The 20,275-nt window shown below is 40.4% G+C and overlaps 1 protein-coding gene across 18 annotated transcripts in view; it reads left to right on the top strand.

Annotated features, from left to right (window-relative positions):
- Positions 1–20,275, top strand: part of MICAL3 (microtubule associated monooxygenase, calponin and LIM domain containing 3) — a 161,673-nt gene that overhangs the window by 103,864 nt on the left and 37,534 nt on the right. For 12 of the 18 annotated variants that reach the window (XM_055807539.1, XM_027782826.2, XM_027782827.2 and 9 more), the window contains 4 exons: positions 7,978–8,173; positions 12,958–13,196; positions 17,495–17,632; positions 19,653–19,715. In XM_055807539.1, the coding sequence (XP_055663514.1) occupies positions 7,978–8,173; positions 12,958–13,196; positions 17,495–17,632; positions 19,653–19,715 (636 nt within the window). Of the gene's footprint in view, positions 1–7,977; positions 8,174–12,957; positions 13,197–14,299; positions 14,390–17,494; positions 17,633–19,652; positions 19,716–20,275 lie in introns of all 18 variants that reach the window. The other 6 variants (XM_027782838.2, XM_027782830.2, XM_027782841.2 and 3 more) reach the window with 4 other exon arrangements.

The raw sequence follows: 20,275 nt of genomic DNA, 5'->3' as shown, positions 1-20,275 counted from the left end.
TGAATTTTGTTTTCAAGACATAAATATAAATTACAGATAACCTTGAAATAAAACCGGTTAATTATATTTCCTTCTGTTTGCTTCCACTAAAACAAAGAAAGGTCAGATCAATCAAATTGGCAGCTATTGCTAGGCCTTGCCCTACAGGTGCTGTAGGAAGCAGTGTTTTCTCAGTATCTGTTTTGGCAATTCTGGAAGTCTGTTTTAACCAAAATAGTGTGTGGGTAGGGGAAAACATTGTAAGACCTGTAAGATAAACATATAGGTTACTAATTTCATTCAGTAGTCAGTCCAGTTCACTTTCGTAGTTATGAAGAGAAGGGACTTCCACGTTTACTGACATTTGAGATGTGAGGAACTTAATTGTAGGTGGAGACTGGAATGTAAGGAGGAGGACTTGTATCTCGTATGGTTGTTTCTGGGGTATCTATTTCAGCATCCCTTGAATATTTTAGCTGTCAGTTATTCCCATACACATTATAATGGGGGTGGTGGGGGTGTGTGCTTGGGAGCCTCCCTGCTCCTTACTGCTTAGGGAACCAGTGGATATATACAGGAATCTCAGTGGTTTTTATTTCATGTGCTGTGTGCTGTTGAATTGAGTAATGCTGTAAAATTTAGTTAGCACTGGAGGTCGTGTTGGTTGTTTAGTAACTCTGCTGGGTACTTCTGCATCAGAGGATATTTAGATAAAACACCTTTCTGTCTGTGCAGCTTAGTCCCCTCATTTTTAAGTTTAGGTTCCTGATTTACTAGGAAGAATTGCAGGAAGACTGACAGTCTGAGGATGGCCTTGACACGGTAGTAGAGATCTCAAGCATGTTGGTTGCTCAGTGGCAAAACCCTTTTTCTTCTGGTAGGGTAGAAAGAGCTGCCGTTCTGCTCTGTGTCTGCTCCTTAGTTCCCTAGATTTTAAATATCAGGTCAAGGACAGTTGTACTGACCAAGTCCAACCTGTGTTAAGACAGTATATATGTGTACAATTCCCTTACTAACTCCAAGAGCTTTGACTCAGTAGAGTATATCTATCTTGTGGAAAGCTTAGTTAATGTTTATTGATATGTGTGTATTACAGAAGAACTTCAGTAAGGCCATCTTCAGGTTTGAGCTCATTTTGAACCCTGTGTGTGGCCATTCTGGATATCTTGCTTACGAGTAGACTTTGTTTTTCTTATCATACTATCCTCTTTGAATTCAGGGCTTTTATATTTAGCAGATCGTGTTATGGATCAAACTGGAAATGCAGACATCAGAAAATTCAAGATTTGATGGCTTCTTAATACAGCTGAGTAATTGAGGCTTCCTGAGAGCTTGGGAATACACTAGGATAGTAAGAAAGAAAGTTGAAGCATTATATCAAAATAACATTGACATTTCATGACTATTAAGTATTTATATTTGAATAAATCATTCTTGTTTCTATTTGAGCACGTGTTGTATTACCCCTTTTGGCTCTGAGGATATGCTTATCAAGTTTCAGGGGGATCCTACCAGGGTATGTGCATTTCTGCAGTATGTGATGTGAGGCTGTGTGATGGGCAAGCAGTGACAAGAATTTAGCAGACTGGCTGGGCTCTTTCCAGTGGTTTCCTGAAGACATTTCTTAAAAGCAAAGATAAATTTTGAAGGGTGGATGGATCTAGATTTAAAACTTGAAACTTCTTCCCAACCCTTAAAAAATCCGTTCCATTTAACATGCTTCTGCAGGTCAGTTTATGGTTGCCATCTACATGTTTCATGTACAAAAATTTTTAACAGTGGTTAGATACTAATTTTGGAGAGGATTAAGGAAAGTATTTCTGGCTATGTCTCAGAAGAAATCAGTTGCACTTATTTAAAGGGAATGTCTTAACTGACTTATCATTTCAATATGTGCAGCATCCAACAAGAGGCATTGATACTAAGATATTTTTTTTGTACACACTGTGCTGAGCACAGTGAACATCTCGTAGGAGGTGCTGTTGTTCAGCCTGCTCGTGTAAACCCTGTAATCATTACAACTAAAATGCAACATATTTTAGTTTCTTATTTCAAAATGTTTTGGTTTGACTTAAAGTGAAGTTGGGAGGGGATTGGAGCTGGGCATTCTGTCTGGATCCTCTTTGTGGCACTGCTGCTAGTCTGTTGTGAGATTGCCTTGCTGGTATTTAATCTCTGTGTCTGGACTTGTGCAATGCCTCTACGGTACTTACCTACTTGCAAAATAGGTTTGTTTTAATATGCTAATGCTTGTAAAACATTTTGAGGCCCTTGGATGAGAAGTGGAGTTGGAATACAAAGCAGCAGTTAATAGAACTGAGGTGAGTGAAGGTGAAACTTCTGGGGGAAAAATGAAACTCCATCTGACATTAACACAAATGGAAAATGAGAAGCCAAAAAATGCCGCTGGATCTCGTTTGCCACCTTCTCTATACCTCAGTGATAACATTTGCTGAACTCCAAGCACACTTCAGAAACAGTACCCCAAAAGATATTTCTTAGAAATGAATGGCAACAGAATCTGAGGACTTTGAGAATTTCTGACTCAGGCCCCTGGATTCCAGCACTGGTGGAGAGTTCTCCTGGCTGGCTCACCAAATTGCATCACTTTTAAACTCCCACAGAAAAGTTCCCATCTTCCATACCTGTACTTTGTCATATACAATGTGCTGCTGTTTCTATAGGAGTTGTTTTATCTGGCATAGTTGCATTCTCAAACAATTGTGTGGCGATAGAAGTAATTGAAGAGTTTGGAAAAGATGAGTGTACAAAGAAGGTACAGTGTTTCACGTTATCATAAAAGCACAAGATCAGAGAAATCCAGAATGATTTTCCTGAGAAATGTATTAATTCCTTCCCGCTTTTGCATGTGTTTCACAGTAGACTCCACTACTTGAATTTCTGTAACTCCCCAAGGCTAAAGCTGAGTCTGTGCAAAATACTGGACCCACACTTCACAAGAGATGACATGTAACTTAGCTTGCAGTCTTAACAGATTTTACTAGAAAAGGAAGTCTAGAGGTACTGCATGACTAGTAAAAATACATTCTAATGAAACAGGCAGGTGATTGCCCTTTGGGAAGAATTCATTGTTCTCAGATTCACAGTTTTCTCCTGCATTTTTAGCAAATGTTATGTCAGGGAGTAAGCTTGGCAAGATTTCATCTAGCTCATGAGAATAATGTGTAGATTTTACAGAGCAAGGTAGTACTGGGAGAAAATGGAGATGGGATCCTTTCTCAAGAGGAGTTTCTCAAACCTTCCAGTAATTGCCAGAGTTTTTGGAATAGGACACATCAATGCAGGCAAGGAGCAGTTCAGCGTAGGAATGTTATCTCTGATCATATGATTATCTTTACAGGAGGGAGGCTGTGTCAAGGCTGAGATAAATAAAGGACTCTGGCAGCTTTCATGCAACAGCTAAGCAGCCTGTCCTCTTAAGAAGAAACAGTTCCCTTCAGATGATCTATGTAATGTTCATGGCCCACTGACTCTTCCAAAGTAATCAGATTTTAAAACATCCTATTTTGGATGTTGTTTGTGGATTTTTAGCTGGTCAGTTGATTGCATGAGAAGCTGCTCTTGGCTTTCAGGTAACTCCCATCTCTGGGTAGTAACATAGCTTTTTTTCTGGCAAACACAGCCTCTTCAGCCCTGTTTCTTTCAGTTGTGACTGGTTGCTGACTTTTGGCTCAGATGCACTGACGAGGTAGAATGTCAGGTAATGGATAATGAGAGCACTCCACAGCTATTTCCCACCAGCAAGCCCCAAAACAGTCTGGGCAATACAACATAATGATTTGAGAGGCACCTTTCCCCTCCAGAGAAACATTAGAGAATAAGCTTTAGCATCTACAAGAACTGCACCATATGTATATGGAGGAAATAAGGGCAGGAAGGCTTCAAATTTCCTTGTCCCTATTTACAGTTTCTTATTTGTAGCTTCAAATGAATTGGTGTGAACTTTATAGCATAATACAAATAGTTAATCATCTGATCATGTTAACGAAATGTGTATGTCACAGTTTGGTCCCTTTCCCTTCTGATATTTGATGGCTTTGTGATGCAGAAAGCTGGTTATCAGTTGCATTTCTCCTACTCCAGTGCTAGGTCTTCGCAGGACCTTTTAGAAACAAAAACAACAGACCAAGTAGACCAAATGGTCTGTATAGAGCAAAATCCTAGCAATCCCTTGCTGCAGCTGGTAAAAGTTGAGTTTCTGTATCTCTTTCGCTGAAGTAGAGCTGTTCCTTTGCAGAGTGAAGTGGAGGGATGTGACCAATCCTGCATCTCAAATGTATGAATATATAAATTAATTAAAGTGCTGGGAATGTCCCTGAGATTTTGAGGCACAAGAGTGCTTGTCAAGCTCGCAGAACGTCTTGACTTGACCACATCACACGTCCTTTTGCATGAAAGTTTAGGCAGATTTTCCATCTTTTCAGGTTTTTTAATTCAGTTGCATCGAGTCGCTCCCACTTAAAGTTTGCACTGTGATAAATTGGTTTGATTCTTGATGTACCAGTTATACTGGGCTTTCATAATGAGAAGGGCAGTGATGATTTGTATTTTGGAAAACATACCCAAAAGATCATATATGTTCAGGAAATGCATATAAACAGCTGTCAGCTTGATTTTCAGTCCTCTTTTGCCTTAGAGTGATTGCTGACAGTCTTTCTCCATACCCTAGATATTACAGCATTGAAACGAGCAGTCTTATTTTCTTAATACTTCATTCATGTAATTTAATTATATGAAATGATTTTATATTTCTTTTTTAGTTTTACTTTGAAAAGGCTGACAAAAAACCCTTAAGATTTAGAAAACAAGAGGAGTGAAATAATGTCAGATGAGTTCTTGGTCTTCTTGTTTTCATCATTTTTTTCTGTTTGTGGGCTTTGCAGCGATGTTGAGCTTGTGCATCGGAACAAGTTAAAAACGGCTTGTGAAAGGATATTTCTGTTGAAGTAGCTGAGCCTAGCTGATGGCTCTGTTGTGTATAAAAGAGTTCCAAGTAGGACTCTTGTTTTATGATGATTTTTAGTATATTCCTTCTTTGTTTTCCCTCACCTTGGTGTTCTTGCATTACCCAGAGTCCTTTCTTTTTTACTATCAGCCAGAAGTGGTGGAGCAATATTCCAGGTCAGTTCCCCTGTTACTGTGAACTCAGGCTTGGGGAATGTAACACAGATTACATAAATAGATTTGGCTGAGGTTGTATCACCATCTAGACAGGATGAAATGAACCATGAATCCCACCTGAAAAAGCAGTCCAGTTCCACTGAACTTTGAAAATACTAACACAATGTAAGGCTTAGCAGCAGGAAATGGCAGAGACCACGATATCCCTGGAAATGCAAGGTAGTATTCCTGCCTGCCACCTGAGCAAGCTTCTGTAGTTTGTACCATAAAGAAGCCCTATAGTTCAAGCCAAGGGCACAGCAGCCACTTGCCCGCATCATAGAAGTGTTCGATAACACTAGAAGAAAAGAGAAAACCACTCCTGGTGGTTGTCTTTATGAGATTTTATCTTTCTGGAGAGGGGTTGGAAATTAATGCCATTAATTATGGCAAGGCCTGTGTAGTTTTGTGCATAAGACTAAGATGGTACTGAGTGAGTAACTGCCCTGAAAAAAAGACTCTTAGAAATAAACTGAGAAACTACAAAGGATGGAGAAAGAAAACAAAAACTGTCTCAGAGGTCAAAAAGTGTAAGGATAAAGTAAACATTGCCAAAGCTCATGCTGGGTTAGACATTTGTAAAGGAAAGTAAAGCAAACAGCTGTATTCCTTAAGCATGTAAGTAAAAGCAAGGTAAGGGAAAGCAGAAGTGGGTCCATAGTGAAGATGGGGCTGACATAAAATGAAATTTTACATATAGTCAGTCAATGAACTGAATACTTGGTCTCCAGTTTCAATTGGGACAATGGCACTGGACATGGGAGCAAAAGAAGTCAGTGTGTGGTAAAATTTGGAAATGGAAATGAACCCAATGAAGCTGGAAGCAAAATTTAAATATTACTGTCCTGTAATGAGTCAAATTAAAATTCGACCAAATAGTCTTCGTCTCAGAAGAGTGGAAAAATTGTACAATGAAATTGTGAGCTTTGTGGTAATAATTTGTGATTTAAATCAAGCTATCCTGATGTACCTTGACTATCTAATTCAGGGTAATACTATGTGACCACTGGGTGACAGAAGTATGACTTGCAGATGAACAATTGAAAAGGAAAAAAAAAAAAGTGATCTGAACAAGTACAATTAATCTAAACAGTAGATAAAACACCTTTGAAGGAATAACTAAAGACTGCTAGTCCTGCAGGTGAAGTCCTTTGACCTTATGCAGGTAAGTGGTATAAAACATTCACCAAAGACTATGCCAGACTAGCTTGACAGCTTTTGTCGACGAAGTAACTGATTACCTCCATAGGGTAAATGTAGTGCATTTGAACAGTCTGGACTTCAGTAAGGCACCTGAGGGCTGCCAGATGGAAATAATTATTGGAACTGGATAAAATAAGGGAGTAGTACATGAAGTGTCAAGTAGCTAAGACATTGACTTAAATGAGAGATTAGATGTTTTATTGAAAAAAGGAAATAATGGGGTTGGATGTCACCTACAGACTGGAGCTTCACAAAAAATGATCTGGGAACTGGTCTTTGTAATACTTTCACTAAGGTTACTGGCAAAACAAGAGGGAAAAAACTGCTAATGAAATTCATTGCTGAGGCAACATTTCAAACTCTCATCAATGCAGAGGAGGATAGGCACATCATACACTAAGAACTGCAAAATGTCGCAGACTGTAACACTAAAAATAGAAATGTAATAGTAGAAAGTACCAGGTCATGCACTAAGAAAGTGTTGAGAATTTTGGCTACCAACAAGGTGCTTATCAGTTGAAAGCAAAGAAGGAGAAAGATCTGAATATCAGTCAGTAAATAAAAGCCACCAGTATTATGTGGCATATAAATAGGCAAGTGTGTTCTGAGTGTGTATCAGATGAAAGATTTCTGGCAGGGTTGTATGTTACGCTGATAAGGCCTCATCTGGAAAGCTGTGTTCAATTCTAATCACGCAGGTTCTGGAAAGATTAATCCGAACTGGGACAGGTGCAGAGACCTAGAGGATGATCAACGCACTGAAGAGCTTATCTCATGAGAGGAAGGCTTGGCTTGTTTAGCAAAGCGAAACAGAAGCTAGGAAAGATTGGGCTCTGTAAATAGTAAGCTGGGGAAGGGTAAACAGTGGCATGGTACTTAAGCTAAAATACTCCAATTTTAAAAGGAAACGGATGAATGCAGGTTGGAATTTAGTTCGAGTGCCACAGTATATACAGCTGCTGTATACTTTTCTCCAACTGCCTGGTTCACATGTCCTTGCAATTTTCTGGGATTCATAGGATTTGTTCTTGCAGACATCTCACCTAGATTTTTCCCTGTGGTTTTTTTAATCACAAACTCTGATGAAAAAGAAGTTAATTCAAGTCTATAAAAAGTTTTAAAACTTATTCCAAGTGGGTCTTTTTCATTCCCTCCGTCCCTCATCTTTTAGTAGTAGTATTTTCTTGCTCCCTAGCTCTGTAGACTTACCTTGACTGGTAACAATTTTAACACGCTGCAGGATTGCCCCATAGCATTCCTACTATTTCTTATAGAATATATCCAGTCTGTGGCCAGGCCTTCCCCAGTACCTACTACACAGAATTCATTGCAGTTGTAGTTTTCCAGCTAAAATGTCCCTATTTCCTCTCTCAACTAGGACATTTAACATTCTTTTAAGCATCTATTAGCCAAAACCAGTAAGATTCCCTTTTGCAGTCTGGCTCCCCAGCAGGTTCTGCCAGTAGTGGTGAACAGGATAATGACATAAGGTATTCTCTCGCTTTATTTACCTCCCTCTGCCTCATGCCCTTTTTCTCCCAATTGCTCAATTTTCTTAAAAATGTACAGTTCTGACTGCTGAATTTATTGTTTATTCGCTGGCTTATTCTTTAGGTTCTAATATAAATGGGCTGGAGGAGCCCAGCCTTGCTAAGCGTCTGCGTGGCACACCGGAGCGGATTGAGCTGGAGAACTACCGACTGTCGCTGCAGCGGGAAGAAGAACTGGAAGAGGTTCCTGAAGAGACGCTAGCAGAGCATAACCTGAGCAGTGTGTTGGACAAAGGAACGGAAGAGGATGTGCCCAGCAGGTTAGCACACATTGTCCATAAGCTTTTTTATAACCATCCCAACAGACTTTTGCCTACTTTTCCCTTAGCTTTTTTAACCTATTATTTACCAGGTTGCCCTTTCTAAAGTTGTTGAATGTGTTGCAAATGTTCTGCAAATGTACACAGGTATTTTTATCTTGTAGTTTCTATTATTCTAAATAGCTTACTGCCATTCTTAGAAGACACGTGTAGTACCATAAAACCATGAAATTCAGTCCTAAGTTGGAAAGGATGTTTTCATTTATTTTTTTTTAATTGTATCAAGGGCAGATGACTCATTTGAGCAAACAGAACGTAGATTCAAATGGGAGGGTGTTCCAAAGTTACATTCCCTTCTGTATGTTTTGCATTACAATTCAAAACGACTTTTGGTTTAAAGATTGAAGCTTGACACGTGTAATCCCAACCGGATGCTGATGCAATGCCTGAGAGAGATTAATTTGAAGCAATAGTTACAGTTGCTGAAAAACATGCTGTACCTTCACAAATTTGTCTTTATCTGCAGAATGATGTATAAGCACACCAGTATTCAAATATATACAGGTAGAGCTACTGGAAATAGTTGCAAGAGTCATTGAGAGAAAGCACTTGCTGAAGAATGCTTGTGAACTTTGTAGTCAATCGCACACTTTTTGTAGAGTCTTAAAGTCTTAATATAGTTTCTAATGATCTGCTTTTCTTTGTAGCAGTAACAACCCTTACCTTTTCAGCTCTCAGCCTGTCTAGTAGTCATCTTGAAATAAACTCAGAAAGTGTTGTTACAGGTTTCCTGAGATTTAGGTCCCGCAGACGTGTTCTCTGTATGCATTACCTACAGGTATAGGACTGTATGAGAAATTCCATACTACATTTATACACATTGAATTGAATTGCATTGGTGTGGTGAAGAATGCAGGAATGAAGATGTTCATTAAAATGTTTACAGGATTAATGTATTACAGAATTATTACAGATAATTTACAGATATTACAGATGATCTGTAAATTATTACAGATAAATAACAGAATGTTAGTTATTTATCTGGTAAGCCAAGTTTGAAGATGCAACATCTAGAAAGGAGTAGCTTTTAGTAGCCTGAACTCAGCCTTGACAAAGAGTGTGCGTTTATGTGGACTAATGAAGTTGTGGCTTTCATGTAAGCGCCTGGCAATTACCACTGTCTTGTACAAGTGCTTTCTCTGAAACCTAAATATTACTTTTTTATTAATTTCTTAACATTAATTTCTGTCGAAGATAGTACTTTGTCATGTGGTGCTGATTGAATAATCTCAGGACTATTTGCAGAAGATGCAGACTCTGTTTGCTTCACTCATCCTTCCTTTAGCTCCCTGCTCGGGGCTAGGTATTACATTAACTGTGACAATATAGGCATTAATGATATTGAGGAGTTTTTAGTCCTTTGTGTTTCTAGCACTAAAACAAGATTTACAAGTATGGAGAGTTATTATTCAAGTTATTTCAGTAAATCAAGATACAGTAAGCCCATTCAATAAATGGCAGAAGTCTTCCAAAGGAGAAGAGTTACTTAAAAGAAGTGGAGTTTTGGCATTTTGACATGAAGCTGTTGGTCATCTACAAGAGGTGTTTTGCAGAGTTGTGGAGTCTGAGGGCAGTACACCGTTGGGTTAGTGAGTTTGATTTCCTCTTGCAGGGTGTTACAGTTAGCTCCCTTTGTCCTACATACATCTGTATTGTCTCTGTCTTTAATAGATTGAATTGTATAATTTTGCGTATGAAAAACAGTGTTTAGTGGGCAATTGACACTGTGATAGAGAGGAAAGAGAAAACACATCACGTTTCCTGTCAGTTTGACCTGGAAAAATTTCTGTCCCAAACACAAATACAGCAAGCAATTTACTCAGAGCATCGATAAGGCTATGCAGGCCACACTTCAGAGAAAATTTTCTAGACGATGTAGCTACTGGATATCCTCTGTTCAGCTTTACACACTCCATGATGTGTCACAGAAAGACCAAAAGGAAAAAAAAAAAGGGAAAAACCCTGACCATTTTTTCAGCAACAAAACAAGCCAACCAAACCCCAAAGATCATCTTCACTGTCTTGGTACAGTGCTGGAGGGTTTAGGACCCGGCAGAGGAAACAGGGAACTCTGTGTTCCCTCCCTCCATGTCTTCTGGAGTGATGGATTTGGCTTCAGGGTTCACCAAGGTGTTAGTTCTAAATCAAGCAGAGACCATGTGTTTTGGTGCGCAGCTTCCCATCATGTGCACACTTAGGAGTATGCACACTGCAGAGAAAGTTTACAGCAAACAGTATTCAAATTATATTTTCTCAAAAGAGAGTTAATCTTGTTTAAGTTTCAACAAGAAAAACAATCACGTAAGTAACCAAACCCTGACCACACAGTTTTGAGAGGCGGAAAACCCTTTAGATCCCTTATTCATCACCTTTGACTTGCAGTAACTCCCCGTATGTTTTCTGCAGTTTTGGGACAATACCCTGTGGCCTTTCAAGGGAGTGTCGTAGTACAGCTTGTGCTGTATGGGGCTGTATGGCAAGGGAAGAGAAGAGGTTCACTTCCACAGTGTAGGTTTTGGTTCCTCAGTGCTAAATCTGTGTAGATACACCTTTATCACTGCCTATACAGTTTCTATAAAGAAACCTACTTTGGTCTTTGATCTCTGCTTTATAGAAAAAAGTTTCAGCTGTTGAATTAACACAGAGTTGCCATGCTGAAGAAATGCCCACTATACCAGGCCACCTCACTGCTGTCTTTCAGCTTCTCATTTCTCAGTGTTCAAAGGTCAAACAAAAAACAAGTTATAAATAAAAGCCAAAGAAGGTAAAGTGAGCTCTGTAGTAAAGAATTTAATGTCGTCAATATTACATGCGATAAGCCGGCTGGTTGAAGAGCAGCAGCTTGTCCCATTCAGCGGTCATGGCAACAGTTTAGCAGCAGTAAACCCTATTGACAGCACACGAAAACCCCAGCATGCAGCACCTGTCAGGTTTATTTTCATACCAAAGGGTGTGAAAGTTAAAAAGAGAGGAGGAGAGCATCGCTTTTTATCTCTGTGACAATATCTGCATAAAGTCTTTGCAATATGCTTCAGTCTCCTGGAATATGCACCAAGGCCATGGCACGCAACAGTGTCTGTGTTCAGTATTTAGCATGTGAAGACCAGGCAACCTGTTAAAAATAAGAATTTGTTTTATGTTGTGAAAAAGTGGGTTGTAATTTGAGCAAAGTAATGTTATATATATGCAGAACAGTGAGAAGAATTTAAGAGCTTATGGACAGAAGTAACATGACAATCAGGCATGAAAAAGGTGGTGTTTTCCTTAGTAGCTTTGCTGTCAAAAATAACTGTTCAGACAAGTAGGTGAATAAAGTTATTTAAATCTGATAGGTTTGTGTAGTGTTAGACTAATTTCAAATTCTGCACCTGCATATGTTTATCTGCAATATAAAAGAAAGAGTGCTGCCATATATCTGGTTTTTAACTGCCAGTTTGTCACATACTGTGATAAAACCTGTGTATGGGAAACAGAATTACAACTGTACAAGTTATATTTTATAGAACTACATGAAATTTAAACTTCATTATTTTAAACTTGTCAGTTTTCTCTCATTGTCTGTATGGAATGGATTCTGCCAAAGGCTGTTAACAATGGCGATAGCTCTCATAAGGAAGCAGCAGAAGTGGAGTACTGTTTTCAGATGATTCACCCAAATTTTACCATTCAAGTACAGTTTTCTCCTTCAATCCAGATGAGTTTGGACCCTTTAAGATTTATATGGGAAGCATCCAACTTCTGCTCTACTAAATGCAGTTCTTATAAGACAATGTTCTTTAAAGGAAAAGCAAAAGAAGAGGACCTTTTCACCCCACAGATATGTTCTCTGAATGTGCTGTACTTCACATTAATTTTCCAAGGACAAATGCAACTGTTTTCCTCCTCAGTACCTCTAGGTAGTCCATCATGTAATTAAATGTCATTGTATAGGCGGTTATGTTTCTTGCCCCTGCTGCTTATATTGAGGAACTGTTAGAACTGAACAGAGTTGTGTACGAAAAAGCGCTAATGATTTAATGTTTTGCATGTTTTAGACTTTGCTGTGAGAATAATAAGCTCATTATTGTAATTATCCTTGCACTGCTTCCTGCAGTTTCTTGCCACTATGTACACTGTGTACTTAATGGGATACATATTATACTTCTGTCTATGATGTAGAAAAGTGAGGAATTGTGTATTTGTTTGCTCCACCTCCCCTTAGTTCATACTCTGTATCCTTTGGCCTGATGGTTGTGTTGTGTGTGTGTCTTTCTGCTCCCAAAGCCTTCTGTGCTTCACCCAGCAAGTGCCAAAATCATCTTAGCTATCCAAAAAGCTAGCAGTAGCTACCATTATCAAAAGACATGACCTTCTGCATTCTGACACTGCTAAGAACTCTTGCACTGATTTATTCAAAGCAATGTGATATGAAGAAAGTAATTTCTGTGGTATTTAACTGTCACAAACTGTAACAATTAATGCTGCAACAGATATTTGAACTTTGTTTCACAGGCACTTCTCTGCTGCTTCACCTTTAAAAGAAGCAGGGCAAGGACTGTACTGCAGCCCACATGCGATGCTGTCACTAAAATGCCTATGGAATACTAAAAGCAGAAAATCTGTATTTTGGTTTCCATCATACGTTTTAGGCTTGTGTGTATTGAAACAACTTGTCAGTGATCTCAGACTAACCTAGGAAACAGTAACTAATTTGTTGTTTATCATTTTTTCTAAACCCTTTACAGTAGTTCAGAGTCTGAGATGGAGGAGGAAGATGAGGACGAAGATGATGAACTGCTGCTGCCTCAGCAACCCCCTTCAGACTTGGGTGGTGTGCCATGGAAAGAGGCTGTGCGTATCCATGCCCTCCTGAAGGGAAAGAGTGAAGAAGAGATTGAGGCTGAGGAAAATCATGAGATTGAGGACAAAGAAGAGGAGGAGGAGGAGGAAGATGAAGAGGAGGAAGACGAGGAGTCAAGCGAAGGTTAGATGGATTGATTTGTCCTTCCTTTCTGCTAGACAGCAGGGAAAACAGTATTTGCCATCCAAAATAAGGAAGATTTGCCTTGGAAAATCTCCCTTCTTTAATTTCTTTATTGTTTTGATTTTTGAGGGAGTTATTGTCTAAGAAGGCTTTAGGTGGATCGTTCTGGATTGCCCACAGGGCAGTTACAGCGCTAGTACCAACACAATATGCTTCCCATACACCATGCCAACATGTGCAATTCACAGCTTTGTGACACTGTATTGTTTTATTGTTGTTTTTTATTATTATTGGGAATTGGATTTGAATGTGACCTTTGTTCTTTGGCAGCAAGAGCTGGAAGCATTGTGGAGGCAGCGTTTTCAGTTTTGCAGTGCCTCACTACGGGATAGTGCCCTGTAACTGTCATCAGGACATCCCAGAAGCTGCTTGTAGTGCGCTATAGTTAAAAGATGGCCTTGAGAAATCAGGGAGTTCACGTGATTCCCATTATAGCTCTGAGGGATTTCTGTGGAAAATCTTAGGGAAAGACTCCTTCCCCTGTGTCTGTCTTGGTTACCAAAATGCAAAGTTTGTGCTAAGAATGACATGTTTCCAGTGTTTCACCACCATGCCAAATTTCTCACTGGTCTTGTCTTTGTCTTTTTACTCACATTTCCTTTTTGTGAAGACTAGTAGGCTCCAAAGAGCTTCTTCGTAAAGGTCTTTGGCTGCCTAATATAAGCAGAGGTCCAGTTTTTTGAGTCTTAGTGGCAGTTTTGTTGATGAGCTCAGCAGGCTGCTTGGCTACTTCTTCAGCGCAGGAGCTGTATGTCCATAACTGAAGTCTGTGGAAGTCAAGATTGCTTTTAAAGAATGGTAACGTGCATGTTGTGTGTTTAGACTGCTAAACCATGGCGTTCTTGAGAGGACGTTGTTTCATGCAAGTAGTTTTTCTGTCAGGCACTTTGAAAGCAGCGGGAGTATGGGGAGTTGCTAGATTTCCAGACAGTCTCTCTCTCTGATTCTGCCCTTTCTCTTTCTCTCTTTCTCTCTCTCCATCGCTTGTGTGTGTACACGGGTGTCTGGTGTTATATATGGATGTGTGGTTCCCTCTGCTGTAGAGGGGGAGTATTGCCCTTGGGAGAGAGAGCTGCAGCAAGGCCTCTGGCTTCAACATCTCTCAAATGAAGAGGACACGGGTACATTTAAAGGTACCCGCATACCATCTGCACTTCCATTTCCCCAGAGGAGGGGTGAATGCTTTAAAGAGCAGGTCCCACATGAGAAGTTTCTGTGTTTTGTTTAATTGCTTTACCAGCTCCCTGAAAACTGATTTGGTAGCTGTTATTTTAATCTCCTGGTCCAACTACCATATATCAGGTCTGACATTGCCATGAGTTTTAGAAAAAAGATAAAGCTGCCAAGTACCTCAGGATATCTGGATAGCCTGGACAATTTGCTACTGTAATGTGCATGAACAGTGACCCCCATGTATTTAGGGGTTTCAGATTTATTCCATACACACAGACTAGCTGCACCTGTGCAATATCTCAGGCACATGGGACACATCAGAACTACTTCCTTTAGATTACCTGTGTCAGCAAACTTGCATTTTTTGTTGTTGTCCTTTGTGAGTGTGTGTCTGTGGGGAGAGTCTAGGGGGGAAGCTAATCAAGCTGTGGCAATCCCTCAAGATTTTTCAAACAGTCGTATAATGGGCATAAAATTAATCTGACATTCCAGTCTAACTGGTTGTGTTATTTTCCATGATGCATTCTCTTGCAGTTTATTTCTGATGGTTGGTTTTTTTGAAGCACTTGGTCCTAATAGCTTGCTAATCCCTTATTCCCTCAATGTGGTTCATTAGAGCCAGGATACATAAGAGGAAAATCCAAGTGCCTTCCTGCAGGTAAGAGGGCATATGTAGTTGTCAAACTGCATATTGCAGCTTATAGTTGTAAAAACTATAGCTTAGCTTCTGACTTTTTTTTTTTTAAAAAAAAAAAAAAGGGAAGCAGTTATAATTTTTTCCAATTTAACTCTTCTGATGGTAGGAATGAGAAGTGTTAGTAAGACAGCTGAAGAGCATAACTGAAGAAGTTCCCCCAGTTGCAGTTGCTAGTGTGCTTTAGACTTGGCTCCTAAGGAACTGATTTGTGGGTGGCTTCTCATCCTATTAAAGTTGACCCTGAAAATGTTTGCTGTTGGTGAAATGCTGGTAGGTGCTACTGTGGATCTGGAGGGGAAAGCTGCCTTTCCACATGTGAGCTCAATTCATGTCCAGCTTCCTCCAAAGCTTAGCGGGCAGCCCTGAGGGAAGGCTATGCCAGGTGTTGTTTGAAATTCTCAAGCATTTAGACCTCAAGGAAACGTTAGGTTTGCCTGTTAGCCAAGCCACAGTCCTTCGTGGCTGGCTGTGCTGCTGTTGATTTACTAGAAAAGGTGAGAAGATCTGATGTCCTAATCAGGACAGGCTCAGGCTTCTGTATAGAGACTTGCAGGGTAACTGAAGATGTATATGTTATGCTTGTCAAAATCCCAGAGAAATCCATTTTTAAACATGCAGATCGTGTGGGACCTGCTCTTTCTAAGCCTGAGTGACTACACACTTCTCAGCCATTGCTGGCAAACCTAAACCTTTTAACACAAAATTCTGTGCGGCAATGCAAATGCTAACTCTACTCATCTTGGGACCTGCATGCGAATGCTTTGGTACGGAGTGAGAAAAGCCCAGGTTCCTGTCCCTGCAGGATGTCCTGTAGCTCTGGTAGACCATGTGGTTGTGCTAATTGATATGAAAACTGATGAGGCAACAGAGATGTAAAACTGCTAAGTACTTGGCAAATTGTGAATCCCACTCTGCATTTGAGTTTGTGCGTCTGACCCATTTTCCCCTTCATTAACCAGCCGGTGATTCTGTCCTTCCTGCAGATCCTTCTCCTGTTTCTTCTGCAGTTTTAGTGCCAAATCTCACACATAGTCATTCATGAAATGGAAATCCCAAACACTGTGTTGTGTCTGGGGAAAACATGACCAGGAGAGAGGAACTTCGTTAAAACAAGACAGCAGGAAGTAATGAGTGCAACCTCTAAATGCCGCTGATGTTTCTTATTTCCTTCAAACACTAGAGCACCGTATGAAAATCTAACTGCTTGTGAGGTTATAAACTGCTGAAACAGTGGTTTGCCCCACACAGTGGTAATGCAGCTTTTGTGAAAGTTGACTCTTGAAAGTAAGTGGGTATTTTCCTTTCAGGATGAGTCATTTGCTTTTGAAGACCACTCCTGCAGATGCTGAACACCTGTCCCCGTAGAATGAGTTATTTTATTATGGGTAAATAAAACCTGAGCTATAGTCCCATAGCAGATAGCAATAGAGACCAGGGTCTATGAATATAATACTCACCATGGTAGATGCTTCCAAGGTGTGTATTCTGCAGCAGTGAAACAAGTTGCTTATCAGTTGCTTTAGGTGCCCATTGTTCCCTTTCACACACCATAAGTAGCAGAGCTTTGTGTAGGGAGGTAATTGAGGAGTAATGCAATTTCTTTTAAAGAAATTCATTTGTGTGACAGGAAGTCCCTTCTGGGGAGGTGGAGGCCTGTTAAGTCATGACGAAAGTATGGTATTCTTCAGAAAAAAAATCTACCCTTTGAACAAGTCAGTACAAAAGAGTAGGACTGAACAAAGTAGTGTTTTAAGTGCTAAAGTAAGTTGTGTGCCCATCTGTGCATACCCACATGTGAAACTCTGAGATCCATCGCGTAATTTAATTCACAAAGAGATATGTACCCAACATAGAAAGGAGTGCTTAACCCAATAGTAGGGAATGAAAGACCTTTTGGTGCATCAAACTACAATGCAGATTGTCCCTTGCCTTTAACAGCAAGATGTCTTTGGCAATAATCGTCATGAATAGGCTGAAGGAACTGGAAATTTCTGCTAAATTGGTATTCGCATACCACATATTCTTGGACACCCAGAGAATATCTTTCATTTCAGCGAAGCTGCTTGCAATAGAGATGTAATCTACAGTGATGTTTTTAATAGCATCTCTTTGTCTTTGGAATGGCATTATTCAGCTTTGATGGGAAGTATGAGGAGTGCTGTATGGGTGTATGCGTGCACACACAATACTAAGCTTTTTCTGTCTGTCTTGCAAACTGATGTTAGCCAGTAATATTTTATTTTCTTCTTTTCTTATTTCCTTTCCTATGATGTGTTACCTTTCCTTTCCAACTGTTCTCCCATCTTTTCCTCCCTATCCTTCATACACCCTGCCTACAACCTCGTATGCCATGCCCTCCTCCTGCTAGCTGGAAACCTTAGACTGCAGCAGATTGTAAATCCGGTTGATCCTCTGGAGATCCTGGCAGATGTGCACTGGACTCACATCCGTGAAAAAGAGGAGGAGGAAAAAATGGTGCCAACCTCAAAGTCCTCCACCTCCAGAGGTAATCTCCCCCAAGCCCCACACCATCAATTACTGGATCACAGTTGCAGCTATTTAACTCTGTTGCTGCTGCACCCTTCAAGAGCAGTGTACTTCGGCAGGGGCAGCAGTGACTGAAAGGAACTGTTTTCAAATTACACTTTGTTAACTATTTTGCTTTTCAGGTCAGCATCTACTTAAAATGACTGCTTTCTCAGCTCTGTGGTAGTTCGACTTCTGGCCCATTTGCCTGCCTGCTCTGACTCTGTAGCGTTTTTCCTCACTGCACACATGACTTGACAGTGCTGGCAATCAGCCCTCTGTAACTGAATTTAGCGATAGTAATGGAAGCTGTGATGTGCTCTTTTGGCAGTGGGGACTCTGCACCTCTTTATGGGAAGCCGAAGGGCTACGTTGTGTAGCTACTACAGCAAAGATTGAACAGAGTCAGCTTCTGTATTGAGCATGTTTCTCTGCTGCTGCTGTTCGAAGTGTAGAGCTGCATCTGGTATTAGCAGCGAAGGATGGGGTTCAAAGGGCTTGCAAATCTGATCAGTGGTGGTTTTGACTCCCTGTTTTGAAGATTTGACAGGATTATCTGTTTTTTAAAGTGAGGTGTGACCTTTGTGAATTGCCAGTTACTTAAAGGAAAACTCCAGAGGGGGGAAATGCCGATGGTCTAGCTCTCTTGTAAGCACCTTCTAGCAGTCGCTGCTGACCTATTCTAGGCTATATTACAGTGTGTCTTGAGGTAAGTATGTCATAGGTGCTTTACCTGTGCAGAAGCCTGAGCTTAGTAAAAGTTAATCATGCAGTTAATGAGTAGTGGCCTTCTCTCAAGAGTCTCTAACCATTGCGCCAGAATTGCAGAGGGAGTAAGTGTGCTGTGGGAAGGGGTGTCTTTTACAGCAAATGTGAAATTAAGTTAATGACTGATCCCTAAAAAAAGCTTAGGGCTTTACCTTATGTTGCTTTATCATACTCCATTCCAGATAATTGTCTTTTCCTTGTAGTTCTAGATGTTTGGGTTTGTTTTTTTTTTAATTCTGTTCCAACTTGATGCACAGTTCCAGATCAGTTTTGCTATCCTTATAATTGCAGTTAGTAGAATACATTGGAGTTTTCTGGTGTGCCATCTCCTCCCTACAAATAAGAGATGTGTGTTTCCTTCCCACTGCAACCACAGAAGTAGGCTGTGTTCTTTTAACTTGTATTTTGTAATTCCTGCTTTTCCATAGTGTATTGGTACAGCTGTCAGCAAAAAATGATCCTTCCAAAATTGACTTTGTGGTCTTTCCATCTTCCTTTGGAAAGGCAGCAGTATTTCCTTTCAGTCCTCTAGAACTGGGGCAAACTAGGGCAATCCTGAACAATTGATTAGCTGTTTCAATTACTTTGTCATACAATACAGTTGTGTGCAGACATATCAGCAGTTTGGTTTTTTTGAAGGATTGCTGCCAATAAGTACTTGTGGATACAATGTAAATTTTTTAACCTGAGTTCAACAGACAAATTTGTTCCTGGCTGAAATGTATTCTGCGATACAGGGTGTTTGGAGAGCCCGTGAGTGTTGATAGGGTTGGGTGTGGAAGCCTGGGATAGTGTTGATGGTACGCAGAAGACCCTCTCATTCTGCTTTGGGCACTCTTAATCTGCTGACATTTGTACCCAGGCAGCACAGGTTCTGGGATGCCTGTTACAACCGCCCCTCTCTCTCTGCTCAGCTCTTTCATCTCTTAGTTTCTCTCCTCTGCAGAGTGTCAAGTGGAGCACAGCAGTGCCAACCTGCTAGTCAGATGCAGTGTTTTTCTCACTGTGCTGTCCATATTTCCTCTAACCTTACAGATCCTCAGGGAAGATTAGGCCCCGGAGATTCATGTTATCTTGATTTAAATCCCAAGCCTGGAATACCATGTTTAACATCTCATAGGTTTTATTCCTGTATTTGCTACTGAAAATTTTCCCTTTGTCACTCTTCTGTTTTAGACACTTACTGATGGTCTAATTTTTATTTCTTACAATTTATTGTTTTTTAAATTCAGCATCCGACCTTCCCTCCGTACGCCATGAGGCGGTACAGGCGTGGCTGGAGACAGTCCCTGGAGGTAGTTTGGTGACGTTCTATGTATTCCAATGCACAATAACCCTGCCCGTCTCTTTTCCATGCCTTCAGCAGCTGAGCTGGTACTTTAACCCTGGAACTTACAGCCCTGTCGCTACTGCATGACTGGACGTGGAGGGAGGGAGGAAGGGGGAGTGTGCATGCACGCCTGGCACAGACAGTCCTATTCTTGCATGAACTCGACATTTGTTGTAACCCTTCTGAAGGCAGGCCAAACAGAGAGGTTGTCTTGGGTGTCATAAAGTAGAAGGAGGAATCTAGCTAGAGTGCTTCAGTTTGCTTTGTAAACTGAAGGCTTGACCAGTTATTATTCTCCTTGCTCCTTGAGAAAAAGAACATGGGGCTTTCTTGCAGTTGAAAGATTAAGTGACAGAGAGTGCTTAAAGCAATTGCAGTTCTCTGTAGCAACTGTAAACTAGTTACCTGGTGAAGAAAACATGAGAGAAGAATGAGGTTGAATCTTTAGGAATAGAGATGGCTTTGCGTCTCCTTTGACTTGGGGTTCATGTTATTTGGGGAAGCCTCAGGAAAGCTGAAGGATGT

The sequence above is a fragment of the Falco peregrinus genome, chromosome 6, assembly GCF_023634155.1.
Source record: "Falco peregrinus isolate bFalPer1 chromosome 6, bFalPer1.pri, whole genome shotgun sequence".
Classification (NCBI taxonomy): domain Eukaryota; kingdom Metazoa; phylum Chordata; class Aves; order Falconiformes; family Falconidae; genus Falco; species Falco peregrinus.
Note: the sequence above shows the minus strand (reverse complement) of the source record. Positions and strands in the feature narration are given on the sequence as shown.